Here is a 22,199-nt window from a genome sequence, read left to right as displayed (position 1 = left end):
ACAGGGCACTTAGAAAATAATAATAGGATTGGGCAGAGTCAACACGGATTTATGAAAGGGAAATCATGTTTGGCAACTCTGTTAGAGATTTTTGAGGTTGTAACTAGCAGAATAGATAAGGGGGAAACCAGTGGATGTGGTGTATTTGGATTTTCAGAAGGCAGTCGATAAGGTGCCACACAAGAGGTTATTAAACAAAATTAGGGCTCATGGGATTGGGGGTAATATACTGAGGATTTGTTAATGGACAGAGTAGGAATAAACGGGTCATGTTCGGGTTGGCAGGCTGTAACTAGTGGGGTACCGCAAGGATCGGTGCTTGAGCCCCAACTATTCACAATCTGTATCAATGATTTGGATGCGAGAACCAAATGTAAAATATCCAAGTTTGCTGATGATACAAAGCTAAGTGGGAATGTAAGTTGTGAGGAGAATTTAAAGAGGCTTCAAGGGGATATAGTCAGGCTAAGTGAATGGGCAAGAACATGGCAAATGGAATATAATGTGGAGAAATGTGAAGTTATCCACTTTGGTAGGAAAAATAGAAAAGCAGAGTATTTTTTAAATGGTGAGAGATTGGGAAATGTTGGTGTTCAGAGGGACCTGGGTGTCCTTGTACACAAATCACTGAAAGTTAACATGCAGGTACAGCAAGTAATTAAGAAAACAAATGGTCTGTTGGCCTTTATTACAAGAGGATTTGAGTATAAGAGTAAAGACGTCTTACTGCAATTATATAGGGCCCTGGTGAGACTGTGCATAGTTTTGGTCTCCTTACCCAAGGAAGGATATACTTGCCATAAAGGGATTGCAACGAAGGTTCACCAGACTGATTCCTGGGATGGGGGGATTGTCCTATGAGGAGAGATTGAGTAGACTGGACCTATATTCTCTAGCGTTTAGAAGATTCTTACAGGGATTGACAGTGTAGATGCTGAGAGGATGTTTCCCCTGGCTGGGAGTCTAGAACCAGGGGTCACAGTCGCAGGATAAGGGGTCAGCCATTTAGGACCGAGATGAGGAGAAACTTCTTCACTCAGAGGGTGGTGAATCTTTGGAATTCTCTATCCCAGAGGACTGTGGATGTTCAGTCTTAAAGTATATTCAAGACAGAGATCGATAGATTTTTGGACAATAAGTGAATCAGGGGATATAGGGATAGTCCAGAAAGTGGAGTTGAGGTAGAAGATCAGCCATGATCTCATTGAATGGCGGAGCAGGCTCGAGGGGCCGAATGGCCTACTCCTGTTCCTATTTCTTATGTTCTCCTTAGAACGGAGACGGTTAAGGGGCGATTTCCTAGAGATATTCACAATTATGGAGGTTTTTGACAGAGTAACTAAGAAGAAACTGTTTCCACTGGCAGAGGCTCAGTAACCAGAGGGCACAGATTGAAGATAATTGACAAAGCATCCAGACAGGGAGATGATGGGTATCTTTTTCATGCAGTGAGTTGCTGTGACCTGAAACACGCTGCCTGAAAGGACGGTGAAAGGAGATTCAGTAATAACTTTCAAAAGGGAATCGGATAAATACTTGAGGGAGGATAAGTTACAGGACTGTGGGGAAAGAGCAGGGGGAGTGGAACAAATTGGAGAGCTCTTTCGCCGAGCCGCCACAAACCGAATGGCCCCCTGCTGTGCTGTACGACTCTATGGTAAGTGATCAGGAGCAGGAACCCTGACGAATTGTAATCTTCCCTTGCATTGGGGAGGGAGTGGGCACCGGAGCCAATTGTAGCACAGTAGTGAGCGGAAGAGGGGCTTTCTCACCCGACTCTCTGGTATTGGGAAAGCACGCGAGACTGGAGAAACAGATGAACACACAGAAAATGCCAGACAAGTAAAGACAAGCTGGTCCATCTAGCCTGGCCCAGTCACAGTGGCTCAATGGTCGACGATTCTCCACGCACCCAGGATCATGTTATCTCCTGGAAGGGACAAGCAGCCAGATACAAACCCAATTTGGGAAATAAATTCTGTCAAATTCCCCTACGAACCCCCTCCCCCCAAAGTATCGAAACTAGTCCAGGAGATCACATTGATGTTGGTTGGTAAATTAAACTCCTTGTCCTGTGGAATGTTTGTCCTGTTGTTACCCGTTGAATGTCACGGTTGATTCACCGTGCATAACAATGGAGACTCCACCTAAAGAGGTCCTCTGCTGTTGCAGCATCTCCGCTGGGTGGGTGGACCAAGACAGCAGGTAGAGCATGAGCCACACCCAATGCCACCTGTTAGCACAGTCACTTCAGTCAGTCACAGCCCCAAGCGCCCTTGGCCAGTGACTGCCTCCCCGCTGCCCCGCAGTGGGTAAGTGATGTGTTCGCGCCAGTCAGTACCTGCAGGATCAGCAGGAGTCACCACGTCCCACTATCATTAAATCCTTAGGCCATTTTGTTTTTTTAAGATGATTCCTCCCTGCACCCCCCCCACCCCCACCCCTTCCCTCCCCACCGCCCCCCCCCCGCCCCCCAATCCTATTCATACAATTTCTCCTGTCCTGTATCTATAGTGACTGCCCTTCAATTCATCCTGCTCAAAACAATGGCCAACTAAACATTTTCAAAGTTATATTTTTGTGAAGCCAGAAGGAGTGGCTCCACCCAAATACTGCGGGACACTGCCAACTGCCCCCCATCTCCCCCACACCCGGTCTCTTCCCCCCCGTTTCCCGTCACCTCCCCCCTGTCTTCAACCCCGTTCCAACCCCCCCCCACCCCCCGCTGCCCATCTTCACCCCCCACCGTCTCCATTCCATCTCATCTTCGGACCCCCTTATCTTCACCACTGCCATTTATACCTCCTTGTCTTCACACCCTGCCCTCACCTTCATCTCGCCTCGCCCCCCAGCGTCTCGCCTGAGTTTCTGCTGGGCGATGAGTTCCACAGTCCAACATGCAGGAGGAATGGCCATGGGGTAGAGCCTGTGGGACTGTACCCTAGAAAAAGGCAGCACCTTCAGGAGATGAGGGTTGGGAAAACTTGCTGCTCCTGGGTATCTGCGAGAAACGTCCTGACGGCTCCGGTACTATTTTCCTGAATTCCTGAGAGATGTTTGTTTGTGCAGGATCAGCAATACATGGAAAGAAGGCAGGTAACTACACGATCACACAGCAGATGATTGGAGGGAGGAGACGCACTGAATCCGAGGATGTAAATGCAGCTCTTGACAACCTGGAGATGGTTCTACATGGTTAGGCCTCTTCCATACATTCCATACACTGTGTTTCTTATTCACAATCATTGCATCCTGCACTAACGTATAAGGCAACATGCAATGGGAACTGCAGAATGCAATGGGTTAGACTCTTGCTTTTTATCTCTGGACCCTAAGCTCAAATCAACACAGACTGATGTGAAGAGAACCTCCTCTGCTGACTTTATGAATGAGTTCAGGATAATGTCAACCCAATTCCTAGTGGCCATGGACCCACAGCTCAAAAAACAGCCTCCAGGTCTACCCCAGCAGCAGCAACAACAACAACAACAACTTGCATTTATATAGCGCCTTTAACATAGTAAAATGGCCAGAGAAGACCACATAGCAGCATTGTCAAACAAAAATTCATACCGAGCCCAAAGAGGAGACATTGGGATAGGTGGAGACATTTTAAGGAGTGCCTTAAAGGAGGACAGATAGGTAGAGAGGTTTAGGGAGGAAATTCCAGAACTTGGGGCCTAAATGGCTGAAGGCACGGCTGCCAATGGTTTAGCGAAGGAAATCATGGTTGCGCAATAGAGATCTCGGGGGGCGGGGGGGGGGTTGGGTTGTGAGGCTGGAGGAGATTGCAGAAATAGGGAGGGGAGAGGCCATGGAGGGATTTGAAAACAAAGATGAGGATTTTAAGTACTGCACAATAGAATAAATTCTCCATCTGCACCCACTTTGTGAGTCTGGCATCAATGTTTATTTTTATGTTGGCAATCTCTCTAAATGACCACAGGATGGTTCTGGGGAAATGGTGCAATAGGTTGGACCTGCAATTGGGACAGTTTAAGAAGAGCTTTACTCTGTATCTAACTCCGTGCTGTACCTGCCCTGGGAGTGTTTGATGAGACTGTGTAGAGGGAGCTTTACTCTGTATCTAACCCCGTGCTGTACCTGTCCTGGGAGTGTTTGATGGGACAGTGTAGAGGGAGCTTTACTCTGTATCTAACCCCGTGCTGTACCTGCCCTGGGAGTGTTTGATGGGACAGTGTAGAGGGAGCTTTACTCTGTATCTAACCCCGTGCTGTACCTGCCCTGGGAGTGTTTGATGGGACAGTGTAGAGGGAACTTTACTCTGTATCTAACCCCGTGCTGTACCTGTCCCGGGAGTGTTTGATGGGACAGTGTAGAGGGAGCTTTACTCTGTATCTAACCCGTGCTGTACCTGCCCTGGGAGTGTTTGATGGGACAGTGTAGAGGGAACTTTACTCTGTATCTAACCCCGTGCTGTACCTGCCCTGGGAGTGTTTGATGGGACAGTGTAGAGGGAACTTTACTCTGTATCTAACCCCGTGCTGTACCTGTCCCGGGAGTGTATGATGGGACAGTGTAGAGGGAGCTTTACTCTGTATCTAACCCGTGCTGTACCTGCCCTGGGAGTGTTTGATGGGACAGTGTAGAGGGAGCTTTACTCTGTATCTAAACCCGTGCTGTACCTGTCCCGGGTGTGTTTGATGCTGACACTGCCTGATGGAAAGGTTTCCATTTCACTGCACCAACATCCCTTTTGTATTTTGGCAAAACATGGAAATCAGGAATATAGATTATTTTTTCTGCTGAATGTCTTCTTGGTGTCCATTTCTCTTCTTCCCAAGTGTGCACAAGTTCCATAGTATTGAGAAATGTCATTTACCGATCATAGGTTGTTTTAAAACTGTTGCCAATAATTGGTGTTGAGGCACAGGCGGGTCAGGAGACCTCAGATGTCGGTGATATTTATTACGGGGTTACAGGTCACTCCTTTCTCTAAGTGGGGTTGGTTTATCTCTTCGCTCACTGAGTCTCGCTCACTGAGTCCCGTGTATCCTGAAGACCCTGACCTCCTGCTCAGTTATAGTTCCATACCTCGTGGTTGTCTTTCCCACATGGGCATTGTCCGTGGACCTGGAGGGGTGGCAGGCTGTTTCAGCACAGGGGTCATCCCAGCCAATCCTGACCATGTTCTCTGATGACCTTCCACCAAGGATCGCTAGATAGCAACAAAGAACATAACAACATAAGAAATAGGAGCAGGAGTTGGCCATTTGGCCCCTCGAGCCTGCTCCACCACTCAATAAGATCATGGCTGATCTGATCTTGGCCTCAACTCCACTTCCCTGCCCGCTCCCCATAACGTTTGACTCCTTTATCACTCAAAAATCTGTCTATCGCCGCCTTAAATACATTCACAGCTCTCTGGGGTAGAGAATTCCAAAGATTCACGACCCTCAAAGAGAAGAAATTCCTCCTCATCTCTGTTTTAAATGGGCGACCCCTTATTCTGAAACTCTGCCCCCTAGTTCTAGATTCCCCGACGAGGGGAAACATCCTCTCTTCATCTACCCTTTCGAGCCCCCTCAGAATCTTATACGTTTTAGTAAGATCACCGCTCATGAGCTGGCTGAATATTTTATTTCAGTTGTGCCTAGCCCAAGGGGTACTGAGGCCAATTCTAAAACACTCGCTTCCTTCCCCTCTTTCCCCTCACAACTGAGATGAACTATCCCCACACACACCGAGAAGCTTCCTGGTCCGTGTGGCTCCGTTCCGCAGCTGTCAGTGCAACGAGGCACCATCGCTTCGGGGAATTTGTTTCTCAATCACTTGTCGACTGGACATATAGAGTTTCTGCAGATGGCAGCCCTTTCACTTCAGCCTCCAGCGTTAGAAACTGGCCTCACTGCAGGAACAACCCAATGACTCCAGGGTTTTGATTATGCCTCAAACTCCCGGGTGGGTGGGAGAGGGTTATTGTGGTTGGACCTGGGGCTGGGTGCCTGGAGAAATACCACCAACGATGTCTCCGCAAGATCCTACAAATCCCCTGGGAGAACAGATGCACCAATGTTAGCGTCCTCGACCAGGCCAACATCCCCAGCATTGAAGCACTGACCACACTTGATCAGCTCCGCTGGGCAGGCCAGATTGTTCACATGCCAGACACAAGACTCCCAAAGCAAGCACTCTATCGGAACTCCTACATGGCAAGCGAGCCCCAGGTGGGCAGAGGAAACGTTACAAGGATACCCTGATAAAATGCAACATCCCCACCGACACCTGGGAGTCCCTGGCCAAAAACCGCCCTAAGTGGAGGAAGTGCATCCGGGAGGGCGCTGAGTACCTCGCGTCTCATCGCCGAGAGCGTACAGAAATCAAGCGCAGGCAGCGGAAAGAGTGTGCGGCAAACCAGTCCCACCCACCCTTTCCCTCAACAACTATCTGTCCCACCTGTGACAGAGACTGTGGTTCTCGTATTGGACTGTTCAGCCACCTAAGAACTCATTTTTAGAGTGGAAGCAAGTCTTCCTCGATTCCGAGGGACTGCCTATGATGATGATGATGGGTGCCACAGTGATCCTCTCAATGTCCGAACCGACTCCCAGCATTGTTTGATGGGCCGTCAGCAGTGCCTCATGGATGTGCCTCCCCGGACCCCCATCACACGAGCTGAAGATCAAGTTGTATTTGCTCATCCCTGGCAGGAGCTCTGCAGCCACTTGGGACGTCAATGGGCACCCCTCAGGTGTGGAATTCCCTGCAGCTCCTCACTGCCCACCCAATGCTTTCACAAACCCCCACCTTTTATGATCTAACTGACCCCCCCCCCCCCATGCCCTGAGCAATGCGGGGGTCCGCCACGAAATCCAGTGTTGCGAGGGCGCAAATGACAGGAATACATGCAATGATGCATCTCACCCATTTGCATGACGTCGGAAACTACGAATTCTGTGCTCGCCTCTGCGACCACTAGATGGCGGGGAAATGGGCGTGGCTTGGAAATCGGCCCTGCCCCCATGCCCACTCGAAACTCTGATTGGCAGTGGGGGGGGGGGGGCCTTTTGCAGACATGAAGCTGCCGAACTTCGCGTGTCAGCTGTGGCTCAGTGTGAAGCACTCTCGCCTCTGAATCAGAAGATTGTGGGTTCAAGTCCCACTCCAGGAACTTGAGCACAAAATTCTAGGCTGACACTCCCAGTGCAGTGCTGAGCGAGCACTGCACTGTCGGAGGTACCGTCTTTCGGATGAGACATTAAACCAAGGCTCCGTCTGCTGAGAATGACGTGAATAGCACGTTTAGTGAGTTTGTCTTACCGCAGGAAAAGGGTACACAGCCAGATAGGGAATGGATGACCAACAGGAAGAGCAGTCCAAGGAAGGTAGTGCAGGGGTCCCCTGCGGTCATCCCCCTGCAAAACAGATACACCGCTTTGGGTACTGTTGAGGGGGATGACTCATCAGGGGAGGGCAGCAGCAGCCAAGTTCATGGCTCCGTGGGTGGCTCTGCTGCACAGGAGGGCAGGAAAAAGAGTGGGAGAGCTATAATGATAGGGGATTCTATTGTAAGGGGAATAGATAGGCGTTTCTGCAGCTGCAACCGAGACTCCAGGATGGTATGTTGCCTCCCTGGTGCAAGGGCCAAGGATGTCTTGGAGCGGGTGCAGGGCATTCTGAAAAGGGAGAGTGAACAGCCAGTTGTCATGGTGCATATAGGTACCAACGATATTGGTAAAAAATGGGATGAGGTCCTACGAGACGAATTTAGGGAGCTAGGAGCTAAATTAAAAAGTAGGACCTCAAAAGTAGTAATCTCAGGATTGCTACCAGTGCCACATGCTAGTCAGAGCAGGAATCGCAGGATGGCTCAGATGAATACGTGGCTTGAGGAGTGGTGCAGAAGGGAGGGATTCAAATTCCTGGGACATTAGAACCGGTTCTGGGGGAGGTGGGACCAGTACAAACCGGACGGTCTGCAGGACTGGGCAGGACTGGAACCAATGTCCGAGGGGGAGTGTTTGCTCGTGCTGTTGGGGAGGAGTTAAACTAATATGCAAGGGGGATGGGAATCTATGCAGGGAAGTAGAATGGGGGCAGAAGCAAAAGATAGAAAGAAGAAAAGTAAAAGTGGAGGGCAGAGAAACCTAAGGCAAAAAGCAAAAAGGGTCACATTACACCAAAATTCTAAAAGGGCAAAGTGTGTTAGAAAGACAAGCCTGAAGGCTCTGTGCCTCAATGCGAGGAGTATTCGGAATAAGGTGGACGAATTAACTGCGCAGATAGTAGTTAACGGGTATGATGTAATTGTCATCACGGAGGCATGGCTCCAGGGTGACCAAGGCTGGGAACTCAACATCCAGGAGTATTCAACATTTAGGAAGGATAGACAGAAAGGAAAAGGAGGCGGGGTGACATTGCTGGTTAAAGAGGAATTTAATGCAATAGTAAGAAAGGACATTAGCTTGGATGATATGGAATCGGTATAGGTGGAGCTACGGAATACCAAGGGGCAGAAAACGCTAGTGGGAGTTCTGTACAAACCACCAAACAGTAGTAGTAAGGTTGGGGACAGCATCAAACAAGAAATTAGGGATGCATGCAATAAAGGTACAGCAGTTACCATGGGTGACTTTAATCTACATATTGATTGCGGCGGAGGATGATTTCCTGGAGTATATTAGGGATGGTTTTCTAGACTAATCTGTCGAGGAATCAACTACGGAGCTGGCCATTCTAGACTGGGTGATGTGTAATGAGAAAGGACTAATTAGCAATTTTGTTGTGCGAGGCCCCTTGGAGAAGAGTGACCATAACATGGTAGAATTCTTTATTAAGATGGAGAGTGACACATTTATTCAGAAACTAGGATCCTGAACTTAAGGAAAAGTAACTTCGATGGTTTGAGGCGTGAATTAGCTAGAATAGATACTTAAAGGGTTGACGGTGGATAGGCAAAGGCAAACATTTAAAGATCATATGGATGAACTTCAGCAATTGTACATCCCTGTCTGGAGTAAAAATAAAACGTGGAAGATGGCTCAACTGTGGCTAACAAGGAAAATTAAGGATAGTGTTAAATCCAAGGAAGAGGCATATAAATTGGCCAGAAAAAGCAACAAACCTGAGGACTGGGAGAAATTTAGAATTCAGCAGAGGAGGACAAAGGGTTTAATTAAGAGGGGGAAATAGAGTACGAGAAGAAGCTTGCCGGGAACATAAAAACTGACTGCAAAAGCTTCTATAGATATGTGAAGAGAAAAAGATTAGTGAAGACAAACGTAGGTCCCTTGCAGTCGGATTCAGGTGAAATTATAATGGAGAACAAAGAAATGGCAGACCAATTGAACAAATACTTTGGTTCTGTCTTCACGAAGGAAGACACAAATAACCTTCCGGACGTACTAGGGGACCGAGGGTCTAGTGAGAAGGAGGAACTGAAAGATATCCTTATTAGGCGGGAAATTGATGGGATTGAAGGCCGATTAATCCCCGGGGCCTGATAGTCTGCATCCCAGAGTACTTAAGGAAGTGGCCCTAGAAATAGTGGATGCATTGGTGATCATTTTCCAACAGTCTATCGACTCTGGATCAGTTCCTATGGACTGGAGGGTAGCTAATGTAACACCAATTTTTAAAAAGGGAGGGAGAGAGAAAGCGGGTAATTATAGACCGGTTAGCCTGACATCAGTAGTGGGGAAATGTTGGAATCAATTATTAAAGATGAAATAGCAGCGCATTTGGAAAGCAGTGACAGGATTGGTCCAAGTCAGTATGGATTTATGAAGGGGAAATCATGCTTGACAAATCTTCTAGAATCTTTTGAGATGTAACTAGTAGAGTGGACAGGGGAGAACCAGTGGATGTGGTGTATTTGGACTTTCAAAAGGCTTTTGACAAGGTCTCACACAAGAGATTGGTGTGCAAAATTAAAGCACATAGTATTGGGGGTAATATACTGACATGGATAGAGAACTGGTTGGCAGACCGGAAGCAGAGAGTCAGGATAAACGGGTCCTTTTCAGAATGGCAGGCAGTGACTAGTGGGGTGCCGCAGGGCTCAGTTCTGGGACCCCAGCTCTTTACAATATACATTAATGATTTGGATGAAGGAATTGAGTGTAATATCTCCAAGTTTGCAGATGACACTAAACTGGGTGGCGGTGTGAGCTGTGAGGAGGACGCTAGGAGCTGCAGGGTGACTTAGACAGGTGAGTGGGCAAATGCATGGCAGATGCAGTATAATGTGGATAAATGTGAGGTTATTCACTTTGGGGGCAAAAACACAGACAGAATATTATCTGAATGTCAGCAGATTAGGAAAAGGGGAGGTGCAACAAGATCTGGGTGTCCTGGTTCATCAGTCATTGAAAGTTGGCATACAGGTACAGGCGGTGAAGAAGGCAAATGGTATGTTGGTCTTCATAGCTAGGGGATTTGAGTATAGGAGCAGGGAGGTCTTACTGCAGTTGTACAGGGCCTTGGTGAGGCCTCACCTGGAATATTGTGTTCAGTTTTGGCCTCCTAATCTGAGGAAGGGCGTTCTTGCTATTGAGGGAGTGCAGCGAAGGTTCACCAGACTGATTCCCGGGATGGCAGGACTGACATATGAGGACAGACTGGATCAACTGGGCCTTTATATATTGGAGTTTAGAAGGATGAGAGGGAATCTCATAGAAACATATAAGATTCTGATGGGACGGGACAGTTTAGATGCGGGTAGAATGTTCCCGATGTTGGGGAAGTCCAGAACCAAGGGACACAGTCTTAGGATAAGGGGTAGGCCATTTAGGACTGAGATGAAGAGAAACTTCTTCACTCAGAGAGTTGTTAACCTGTGGAATTCCCTGCCGCAGAGAGTTGTTGATGCCAGTTCATTGGATATATTCAAGAGAAAGTTAGATATGGCCCTTACGGCTAAAGGGATCAAGGGATATGGAGAGAAAGCAGGAAAGGGGTACTGAGGGAATGATCAGCCATGATCTTATTGAATGATGGTGCAGGCTCAAAAGGCCGAATGGCCTACTCCTGCACCTATTTTCTATGTTTCTATGCTCTCTCAGGTGGATGTAAAAGATCCCATGGCACTATTTTGAAGAAGAACAGGGGAGTTATCTCTGGTGTCCTGGCCAATATTTATCCCTCAATCAACATAACAAAAACAGATTATCTGGTCATTATCACATTGCTGTTTGTGGGAGCTTGCTGTGTGCAAATTGGCTGCCACGTTTCCTACAATACAATAGTGACTATACTCCAAAAATACTTCATTAGCTGTAAAGTGCTTTGAGTCGTCCGGTGGTCATGAAAGGTGCTATATAAATGCAAGTCTTTCTTTGGCTAATTGGGTAGATGTTTTAAGACGTTAGTCAAGGCCCAGAAAGGGCGTTGTTGCCTGTACACAGCTTTAGCTCGAAGAGCAGCTCAGGCCCATGTTTTAATGGTCATCTAATCCGAGACTTTCCCAATTTTATGTGTTTATTTCTCTGTCTCCTTCCCCCCGCAGAAAGCCGATCTCCCGGGATCCCAGACACTCCGACGCGCCTGGTATTCTCCGCACTGGGAGCCACCTCGCTGAAGGTCAGCTGGCAGAAACCTCTGTGTGAGCGGGAGGTCCTAGGCTATCGCGTCACGTACCAGCCCCTCCTGGGAGGTCAGTAACGTCTCCGCACATCTCCGTGAGCCGTGTCTGGGAGCTCCCTGCCTCCCCGAGCCTCTCGGTGTCTGCACCCATTCCCAGTTTGATGGACCATCGGTAGTTCCTCCACTCGCAGACGTTACAGCTGAGAAATGAGAAATAATGCAGTGTGTTTGTGGAGAATGCGACTTATACAGCCAGGGTGACCGGTCTATAGGCAGAGACAGACATATCCACATTCAGAGGGACAAGCATATACACAGACATATACATATACATATACAGAGGCACCGGTCAGTATACAGGCAGAGACAGATATGTGTATAAGGGAATCCAGGCATATGGGGATAGTGCAGGAAGGTGGAGTTGAGGTAGAAGATCAGCCATGATCTTGCTGAATGGCCGAGCAGGCTCGAGGGCTAAATGGCCTACTCCAGCTTCTATTTATTTTGGTCTTGTATACATATACCGAAAGGCCGATATACTGGCAGAGACAGAAATATAAAGATACAGAGAGACCAGCATATAAACAGATAGATACATGTGCAGAGAGACTGGATATAGGCAGAGATAGACATATACATATACAGAGTGAGTGGATATAGGCAGAGATAGACAGATATATGTGCAGAGAGGCTGGATATAGGCAGAGATCGACTTATATATGTGCTCTGGGGATGACACCCCCCAACCCCCATGCATTGAGGACAGAGCGGACCCCCAATCCTGAAGTGAACCCAAGGCAAGCTGAAGTCCATTAAAGGTGTTTAAAGACTAAGGTGTTTTGGATAAACCAATACCGACGGGCTTTGGGGTAAATGCAATGGCCACTAGCAATGCTGCTCATGTTGCGAGAGCATGTGAGAGGAGGAAGGCTGATTGTTATCGAGCTGTGACATTGTTCCAGCCACGATGTGATAATGGAGCATTATCGCTGGCATGGACTGGTTGGACCGAATGGCCTGTATCTGTGCCGTATAATCCGATGTGATCCTATGTTGAACTTTACTCAGTCTCTTGTGATTTTCCAGATGAGATGCAAACCATTGACATCTCGGATCCCAATGAAAATTCCTTGATCATCAACGACCTTCTACCCAACTACTCCTACATGTTCAAGGTCAAGGCCATGAGTGAGCAGGGCTGGGGCCCGGAGCGAGAAGGAGTCATCACCATTGAATCCAAGGTGGACCCGCTCAGCCCGCTCAGCCCAGTCCCAGGTAATTGTCTGACTGACCAGCTTGAGCTTCATGTCCGCGATATATTTCCGTTAGTTGCTGATCATCATCATCTTCTTGGGCAGTCCCTCGAACCGAGGATGACTTGTTTCCATGCCAAAAAGGGATGAGTTCAATGAGTTCACAGGTGTTTCAATATTCCAGGTCCCGAACTGCATATTGAAGAGTGGAAGATGCTTGTGCGTGGATTTTTTTAACGTGTAGTGTGCTGATAGTGAGGAAATGAAGCACTGCAATTTTACAACAACAACTTGTATTTATATAGCGCCTGTAATGTAGTGAAACATCCCAAGGCGCATTATGAGATAAAACAATTTTACAGGGGGCAAGGAATACAATCTGGATTCCTGGAGAATTTGCTGTCATCTATACACCGTTGTATTTGCTCTTTGAGTGAAATTTAATTCCATGAAAATGGCCATGGCCTTTTTCATGGAATTAAATTTCACTCAAAGAGCAAATATAACTGTGTATAGATGACACCCAATTCTCCAAGAATTTTAAACAACTAATTCACTGGAGTGTGAACTCCTAAAATAACTTAGTGTGTTGCGCCGTATGACAGGACGTTGGGCTAATTCAAGAGACCAAAATAAGCAGGGATTGGACAAAAGCAATGCTAAAATTGGTTTGACTTTCCTAATGCACGTTTACCTTTTATTTATTCCTCAACCAACACCAATATCTCATTGCTGTTTGTGGGACCTTGCCGTGTGGACCTACCGTACCCATAAGCTTGGCTCCATAGTGTTGGCTCCTTATGTACAAGGGTTGGATAAGCATTGTCGACTGACGGGTTCACACAGCTTTATCATTCGAGTTTTAATCAAGAAACTCGAGTGAAGGGTCAAGAACCATTGCGCAAGACACCGGTAAAGTTTAAAAGAGTAGGAGAAAAGATGAGGTAAATCAGAAAGTGGTGATTGGATGACGCCAATCGTGGGTTTTAAAGGTCAGTGGGAGGGCGGGAAGCCTGCAGAAGGTGAGACGTCCAGCTTGGCTCAGTGGGCAGCACTCTCACCTCTTCGTCAGAAGGTTGTGGTTTCAGGCCCTACTCCAGAGACCAGCAATCTAGGCTGACACTCCCAGTGCAGGACTGAGGGAGTGCTGCACTGTTGGAGGTGGTGTCTTTCAGATAAGACATTAAACGGGCCCCGTCTGCCTGTGGATGTAAAAGATCCCATGCCGAACATCCTTGTGTTACAACAGCGACTGCTCTTCATTAAGTAATTAATTGTATGTGCGGAGCTTCAGGAGGCAATCTATAAATGGACATTCTTATTCCTGCCCAGTTTTGAGGTTCTGAGAGTAAATGAGGACAGGAAACAATGTAAGAATCTCTTGTTTCCTTCTGCTCGTTCTCTCCTGAAGGTACCTGCACCTTGCTGAGGTCCAGTTCCACAGTCACTGCGGTCTAAATGACCATCCTTCACCTTTGAGCCGAGGTGGTGAGGGTTGGCGGACTGTTTTACCAGTGCTGGCATCACAATAGACTCTGATCCTGCCCACGCACATGCTCCAAGCAAGCAAGGGTCACTGGATAGTGATCGGGATTGAGAACTCTGGCCCAAATTCTAGCCCAGGAGTGTTGCGGAGAATTGTACTCCACTCTAGCTGCAATAAGTTAACTCAGCACGGACCAGGGGTTTAGAAGCTGGGACCATGTGGCTCACTCCAGTCTATATTCATCAGCTGTGCTATCGGGGACCAGACTCGATGGGTCTTGATTTTAATGCAGAAGCAGTTGGTTATGTGTTAGTGTCAGCCATGGCTCAGTGTGCAGTGCTCTCGCCTCTGAGTCAGAAGGTTATGGGTTCAAGTCCCACTCCAGGGACTTGAGCACATAAATCCAGGCTGACACTCCAGTGCAGTGCTGAGGGCACGCCGCAATGTCGGAGGAGCCATCTTTTGGATGAGACATTAAACCGAGGCCCCATCTGCTCTCTCAGGTGCACGTAAAAGATCCCACTGCACTATTTTGAAGAAGAGCAGGGGAGTTATCCCCGGTGTCCTGGGGCCAATATTTATCCATCAATCAACATAACAAAAAAACAGATTATCCGGTCATTATCACATTGCTGTTTGTGGGAGCTTGCTGTGCTCAAATTGGCTGCCACATTTCCTACATTACAACAGTGACTACACTCCAAAGGTACTTCATTGGCTGTAAAGCACTTTGAAACATCCGGTGGTCGTGAAAGGCGCTATATAAATGCAAGTCTTGCTTTTGTTTACTGGATGGTAAGTGGCGCTCTGCTTTGTTGTGCAGAACTGAATACCCGCTAACTCCTCCTGTTGATTGCCCTGCAGGCTCTCCTTTCACATTGAGCACACCCAGTGCTCCAGGACCCCTGGTATTTACAGCCATCAACTCGGAGCTGCTCAAACTGAGCTGGGAGAAACCCCGCAAACCGAATGGAGACATCATGGGATATCTGGTGACCTGCGAACCGTTGGACGGGCATGGTGAGCACCAATACTGTCTCTAATCACCCGTTCCTCTCCGCAGGAAGTGACTAGCTGTGGCTCAGCGGGCAGCACTCTCGTCTCTGAGACACAAGGTCGTAGGGTCAAGTCCCACTCCAGAGACTTGAGCTCAAAAATGTAAGCTGACAGAGAGGGAGTGCCGCACTGTCGGAGGGGCAGTACTGAGGGAGCGCTGCACTGTCTGAGGGGCAGTACTGAGGGAGCCCTGCACTGTCTGAGGGGCAGTACTGAGGGAGCCCTGCACTGTCTGAGAGGCAGTACTGAGGGACCCCTGCATTGTCTGAGGGGCAGTACTGAGGGAGCCCCGCACTGTCTGAGGGGCGGTACTGAGGGAGCCCCGCACTGTTGGAGGGGCAGTACTGAGGGAGTGCCGCACTGTCTGAGGGGCGGTACTGAGAGTCTCTGCCCACCCCAAACAAGCCATTGAGGTAAGTGGGGGTGGGGTGGTCAGGGCCTCTCTATGTAAAGCGCTTTGAGACGTCCGGTAGTCGTGAAAGGCACTATATAAATCTAAGTCTTTCTTGCTTTTACACTTCATGTGAAAAAGCACTTCCTGATTTCAGTCCTAAGTAGGCTGGCTCTAATTTTAAGATAAAACCCCCTTGTTCTGGATTCGCCCACCTGGGTAAACAGTTTCTCTCTATCTACCCCATTGAATCCTGTTATCATTTTAAACATCTCGATTAGATCACCCATCAACCTTCTAAACTCAAGGGTATTATGCAACCTGGCCTCATAACTTAACCCTTTCAGCCCCGGTATCACTCTGGTGAATCTGCGCTGCTCCCCCTCCAAGGCCGATCTATCCTCCCCGAGGGGCGGGGCCCAGGACTGGACGCAGTGTCCTGAGGGGTGAGGCCCAGGACTGGACGCAGTGTCCCGAGGGGCGGGGCCCAGGACTGGACGCAGTGTCCCGAGGGGCGGGGCCCAGGACTGGACGCAGTGTCCCCGAGGGGTGGGGCCCAGGACTGGACGCAGTGTCCGGAGCGGCGGGGCCCAGGAGTGGATGCAGTGTCCCAAGGGGCGGGGCCCAGGACTGGACGCAGTGTCCCGAGGGGCGGGGCCCAGGACTGGACGCAGTGTCCCGAGGGGCGGGGCCCAGGACTGGACGCAGTGTCCTGGTGGGGTCTGCCCAGAGCCCTGTACAACTGAAGCATCGATTCCTCCCCTTTGTAGTCCAGCCCCCGAGATAAAGGCCAACATTCCATTAGCCTTTTTGATTGCTTTTGGTACCTGCCTGCTAGCATTTAGTGACTTGTGTACATGAATTCCTGAATCTCTCTGCTCATCCTGTGGGTATCTTTCTCTCTCTCTACCCCCAGTGTGTCCCTGTGGGTATATCTCTCTCTGTACCCACTCCCCCCACCCCCATTGTGTCCCTGGTGGGTATCTCTCTCTCTATCCCCAGTGTATCCCTGTGAGTATCTCTCTCTGTACCCCTCCCCCCCCCCACCCCCCAACCACAGTGTGTCCCTGTGGGTATCTCTCTCTGTACCCCTCCCACCACAGTGTGTCCCTGTGGGTATCTCTCTCTGTACCCCCCTCCCCCACCCCCCTCAGTATGTTCCTGTGGGTATCTCTCTCTGCCCCCAGTGTGTTTCTGTGTGTGTCTCTCTCTCTCTACCCCCAGTGTGTCCCTGTGGGTCTCTCTCTCTCTCTGCCCCCAGTGTGTTCCTGTGGGTATCTCTCTCTACCCTCAGTGTGCCCCTGTGGGTATCTCTCTCTCTCTCTACCCCCAGTGTGCCCCTGTGGGTATCTCTCTCTCTCTCTCTCTCTCTCTACCCCCAGTGTGTCCCTGTGGGTCTCTCTCTCTCTCTGCCCCCAGTGTGTTCCTGTGGGTATCTCTCTCTACCCTCAGTGTGCCCCTGTGGGTATCTCTCTCTCTCTCTACCCCCAGTGTGCCCCTGTGGGTATCTCTCTCTCTCTCTCTCTCTCTCTCTACCCCCAGTGTGTTCCTGTGGTATCTCTGTGTGCCTAAGCCGGATTGGAGTGGCTCAGAGGGTATTAGATTGCAGTCAGCAAAACCCCTTCCCCAATTTTTCCCACACTCTATCTATTCCTCCAACAGATGAGGTGAAGACGTATCAGGTGGAGGGTGATGATGCCGAGATGACACTGATGGTGCCTCACCTCAGTGAAAATATTCCGTATAAGTTTAAGGTTCAAGCCAAGACAACGCAAGGTTACGGTCCAGAGCGCGAAGGAATCATCACCATCGAGTCACAGGATGGAGGTAGGAGCCAACACAGTAAGTGAGGAATCAGCCAGGTACAACAAACACATACACCCCCAATATTCCTGGTCTGTGTGGGTCAGTTAGTCACTGTCTTAAACAGCTGAGCCCGTGGGCAGCCAATCAATTTGATTGGTGATCTCTCTATCTCTCTCTCTCTATCTGCTATCCAAGCCGATCTATCCCATCTATCTATCTCTCTCCTATTTATCCATGTCTCTCCTATCTGTCTCTCTCCACCTCTCTCTCTATCTCTCTCTCTACCTCTCTCTCTACTCTGGGGGAGGGGTTGTGCATTGTTCCAGTTCTTGACAATATTGAACCTGTACCGATAAAGATTAAAAATTAGGAAATTGAGAGTATAAAGGGGATTATGGAGAAAGCTTTTCACCCAAAGCATGTTTAAGTTGTGGAATAAGCTACAAGGCGAGAACAATGAAATAGACAGTTTATGAATGGTCAAGAGGTAATTGGCAGTATTTCTGGAGAGGAAAGCAACCCGGTGAGGGGTGGGGGGGGGCGGAGGGAGCTGGTGACGGAGGGAGCTGATGAGGAGGAGGGGGGGGGGGGAGCTGGAGCTAGTGAGGAGGAGGGGGGGGAGGGAGCTGGAGCTGGAGCTGGTGGGGAGGGGAGAGGGAGCTGGTGAGGGGGGGGGAAGAGAGGAAGCTGGAGCTGGTGAGGAGGGGGGAGGGAGCTGATGAGGGGGGCAGGGAGCTGGAGCTGGTGAGAAGGGGGGAGGGAGCTGGTGAGGAGTGGGGATGAGGGAGCTGGAGCTGGTGAGGAGGGGGGTAGGGAGCTGGTGAAGAGGGGGAGGGAGCTGGTGAGGAGGGGGGGAGGGTGGGAGCTGGTGAGGGAGGGAGGAGGGAGCTGGTGAGGGGGGAGCTGGTGAGGAGGAGGGGGGAGGGAGGGATCTGGTGAGGAGGGGAGAATGGAGGGAGCTGGTGAGGGGGGGGGGAGGGAGCTGGTGAGGAGGGGGGGAGGGAAGGATCTGGTGAAGAGGGGAGGATGGAGGGAGCTGGAGCTGGTGAGGAGGGGGTGGGAGGGATCTGGTGGGGGGTGGGGGAAGGGAGCTGGTGAGGAAAAACTGAAGGATATTGTGAGAAAGTTTGTCCAATTTTCCCTTGACATTCAGTAGTTGATTGTGCAGGGGCTATGGAAGGATATTTATGGTTCCCATGGTTTCTTGTTCCGTGTTGTAATGGCCATGTTCTGATCTTTGCTTCCTAGCGAATCTTTCTGAGTACAGTAAGCAGATGGTGATGAGGCATGAGGGGTACTCGCTGCCTGGAGCTATGAGCACAGAGACCAGCCTGATGCACTCCACCATCGACCCTTTCTTCTCAGGTACGTCCTAACTGCAGCCACCCCACCTCATCCAAATCAAACCCTCCGCTGGCCTCGTCAGTAAAGGTGTATTCGGCCTAGTGTAGTACCCGCCTGGAGAGATACCCAGCCCCGATTGGTACCCAGCGGGATTGGTAACTGGCTGTGTGGTTGATAATGAAGAAGAAAGCTGTAGCCTGCAGGAAGATATCAATGAACTGGTCAGGTGGGCAGAACAGTAGCAAATGGAATTTAATCCGGAGAAGTGAGGTAATGCATTTGGGGACGGCTAACAAGGCAAGAGAATACACATTTAATGGTAGGATACTGAGAAGTGCAGAGGAACAAAGGGACCTTGCAGTGCAGGTCCACAGATCGCTGAAGGTAGCAGGCCAGGTAGATAAGGTGGTTAAGAAGGCATATGGAAAGCAGGGAGGTTATGCTTGAACTGTATAAAACACTGGTTAGGCCACAGCTGGAGTACTGCGTACAGTTCTGGTCACCACATTTCAGGAAAGATGTGATTGCACGAGAGAGGGTACAGAGGAGACTTACGAGGTTACTTGCCTGGACTGGAGAATTTTAGCTATGAGGAGAGACTGGATAGGCTGGGGTTGTTTCCTTTGGAACAGTGGAGGCTGAGGGGAGACCTTATTGAGGTGTATAAAATTATGAGGGGCCCAGATAGAGGAGCTAGGAAGGATCTATTTCCCTTAGCAGAGAACCAGACGGCACAGATTTAAAGTAATTAGGGGGAGGTTTAGAGGGGAAATTTCTTCCCCCAGAGACTGGTGGGGGTCTGGAACTCGCTACCTGAAAGGGTGGTAGAGGCAGAAACCCTCACCACATTTATAAAGTACTTGGATGTGCACTTGGAGTGCCGTAACCGACAGGGCTACGGACCAAGAGCTGGAAAGTGAGATTAGGCTGGATAGCTCTTTGTCACTCAGCACGTACACAATGGGCCAAATGGTCTCATTCCGTGCTGTAAATTTCTGTGATTCTATAATTCTATGATTGTCCTGACTGATTCGCTGTACTGAAACCGAATGTCTGGGTCTTCTGCTCTGCTCTGAAAGACTAATTGTCTGGGTTTGGTTCCAGATGGAATGACTGTCACCACACAAAGAATGGAAAGCGGGACAACTGTCACCCAGCAGATCACTCGGACGATGATGACAGGCGGAACAATCACCAAACAGACGGAGAGGCAGTTATACGAGGCCTGATCAATGGACTGGCTCCTGCAAAGTCCTGCTCTGTATACTGACTATCGCAGACTCTCTATACTGAACCACACCCATGAGGAAGCTCTGAAGTGGCCCCCATCTCTGCCTGCCTCTCAGCTTGTCAGCACCTTAGATAAAAGGCACATTTAAGATGGACAGTTCTGAAGGACGCTTGCTCCTGCCTGTGCATTGGGTCGGCATCACTTGACATCTCCACGATAGCGCTGTAATGTTTGCTGGTCTCCTGAAAGTCAACGGCAGACTCTGCAGTCATTTTATCCCGAGATTTTACACTGCCTCGAAACTCCACCTCCCTCTCAAAATCTGCTTGACTTGCCCTGAACCCAGGCCTGGGGAAGAATCTTGTGTTCTTTCTCCGCTCTTTCTGCAGCTGCTCCATGCAGGAGGCTTGTCATCACCAACAGAACCCTCCCTTGGCCATTGCGGCAACTCTTTCAAACTTTGGGTCACAAGTACTCAATACCAAACATCCGTTGCACTTATTTTTCCATCCAGGTATCAGCTACGAGTCCTTGTAGAATGTTTAGAAAACTTTCAACATGTATTTGATTCAAGTTGTGAAGAGTAATTCTACTCTGGGTGTGAGAGCATCACTTTGGGATCTAAATGTTTTAGAGTAACACTGTTGTACGGGTGTGAGTAACTCCCTGTGTTCCCTGGGTGTGAGTAACTCCCTGTGTTCCCTGGGTGTGAGTAACTCCCTGTGTTCCCTGGGTGTGAGTAACTCCCTGTGTTCCCTGGGTGTGAGTAACTCTGTGTTCCCTGGGTGTGACAGTGACACTTGTTCTGAATGTAGCAATCACTCTCTGTGCCCCCCACACTGTTTCCCCGCAGATTTAATTTGAATGACTTAAGGTCTTGTTGTCTCATCCCACTTCCGACGCTGAATTCCCACTCCCGTAAAAGGCCCTCGTAATTCATGGAACCTCCATCACTGACAGGCTCTGGGTCTGTCACACTCGGGAGCAAACTTTGGTAACTCCCCAGCAGCGGTGAGACACCTGTCCCGTGCACTGCGGTTCACAGAGAGGTCGCACATGCTTGGGTTTAAGGAATGTACAGAATATTAGCATTTACATGGAACGTGCAGCATCTGTGGAGACTGGCTTCCTGACCTCGAAGCGGGAAGTCTCTCGGCTTTCTATCTAACCTGCCCGCTCAGGTGTTGAACAGTCAGTCTTGCTTTTTGTGTCGTCCATGTTGGATAGAATCATACTAAATCCCAACTACCTGCCAGCGTTTATACTGTGCGACCAAAATGCTACTGCAGCCCTTAAAAGGCTTATATTTTAGATACTAAACGTGTAGTTATATTCTAATTTCTCTGGGTTATCTTTTTGGAATTTACAGTACTGCACAATGCCCCAATACCATGGATTTGAGTTCAACTATCCTACAATCCAGAGGATGCAGAGCTGTACTGCCCAGTCTCTGCAAAGGCTCATTTGGTTAAGATTGTGTTGCATGGAGCCTGACGGATCCGGGTTTAATTCCCGGTCTAGTCTCGGCTGGGGCAGCCCTGCTGATGCCGGAGGGCTACCGTTGTCTGTTCCGGGGATGAGGATCAGTCGGTGTTCCTGCTGCTGATTGCAATCCCGTGTGGTGCGGTCAGGGTCGGGCTGAAGACCAGGTACTTGGGCAAAGGTAGCTGGGGGTACCAGCCACCGGGAGAACTGTACGCCAGCGAGAGTCAGCACTGTCAGGAGAGGAGGGAATGACACGAAGATGGAGGAACTGCCGTGTCTGGGGAGGAGCTGGGCTTGGATCACTCTGCTTGGCCTGTCCAGTGTATCCCTGCCTGTAGACACTTGTATGGGTTTTTGTATATGTAATGAAATGCTTCTTCTGCACTTATAATATATAACACTCTCACATACACTGGTCTCGATTTGTTCTTCTTTCCCAGTCATGTCTTTCTCCACATTGGCTTCCAGCTTTCTCCAGCAGCACAGGGTTTATTGTTTTGGAAAACATAAAGCGAGCGTTTAACCCCGAGCATCCATGGAATGCGGGAGTTGCTGCTGCACCTCAGCGTACAGTATCGATCCAACAGACCCAGCCAGAATACC

At 49.3% G+C, this 22,199-nt stretch overlaps 1 protein-coding gene across 3 annotated transcripts in view; it reads left to right on the top strand.

The window, feature by feature from the left end:
- Nucleotides 1-22,008, top strand: part of itgb4 (integrin, beta 4) — a 128,040-nt gene extending 106,032 nt beyond the window's left edge. Inside the window, exons 36-42 of one of the 3 annotated variants that reach the window (XM_070857450.1) lie at nucleotides 3,070-3,195; nucleotides 11,468-11,614; nucleotides 12,631-12,819; nucleotides 15,148-15,303; nucleotides 17,393-17,557; nucleotides 18,785-18,901; nucleotides 19,985-22,008. In XM_070857450.1, the coding sequence (XP_070713551.1) occupies nucleotides 3,070-3,195; nucleotides 11,468-11,614; nucleotides 12,631-12,819; nucleotides 15,148-15,303; nucleotides 17,393-17,557; nucleotides 18,785-18,901; nucleotides 19,985-20,109 (1,025 nt within the window). In that variant the 3' untranslated portion in view covers nucleotides 20,110-22,008. Of the gene's footprint in view, nucleotides 1-3,069; nucleotides 3,196-11,467; nucleotides 11,615-12,630; nucleotides 12,820-15,147; nucleotides 15,304-17,392; nucleotides 17,573-18,784; nucleotides 18,902-19,984 lie in introns of all 3 variants that reach the window. The other 2 variants (XM_070857449.1, XM_070857451.1) reach the window with 2 other exon arrangements.
- Nucleotides 22,009-22,199: the final 191 nt, after the last annotated feature.

This window comes from Pristiophorus japonicus, chromosome 16 (assembly GCF_044704955.1).
Source record: "Pristiophorus japonicus isolate sPriJap1 chromosome 16, sPriJap1.hap1, whole genome shotgun sequence".
NCBI classification, from domain to species: domain Eukaryota; kingdom Metazoa; phylum Chordata; class Chondrichthyes; family Pristiophoridae; genus Pristiophorus; species Pristiophorus japonicus.
Note: the sequence above shows the minus strand (reverse complement) of the source record. Positions and strands in the feature narration are given on the sequence as shown.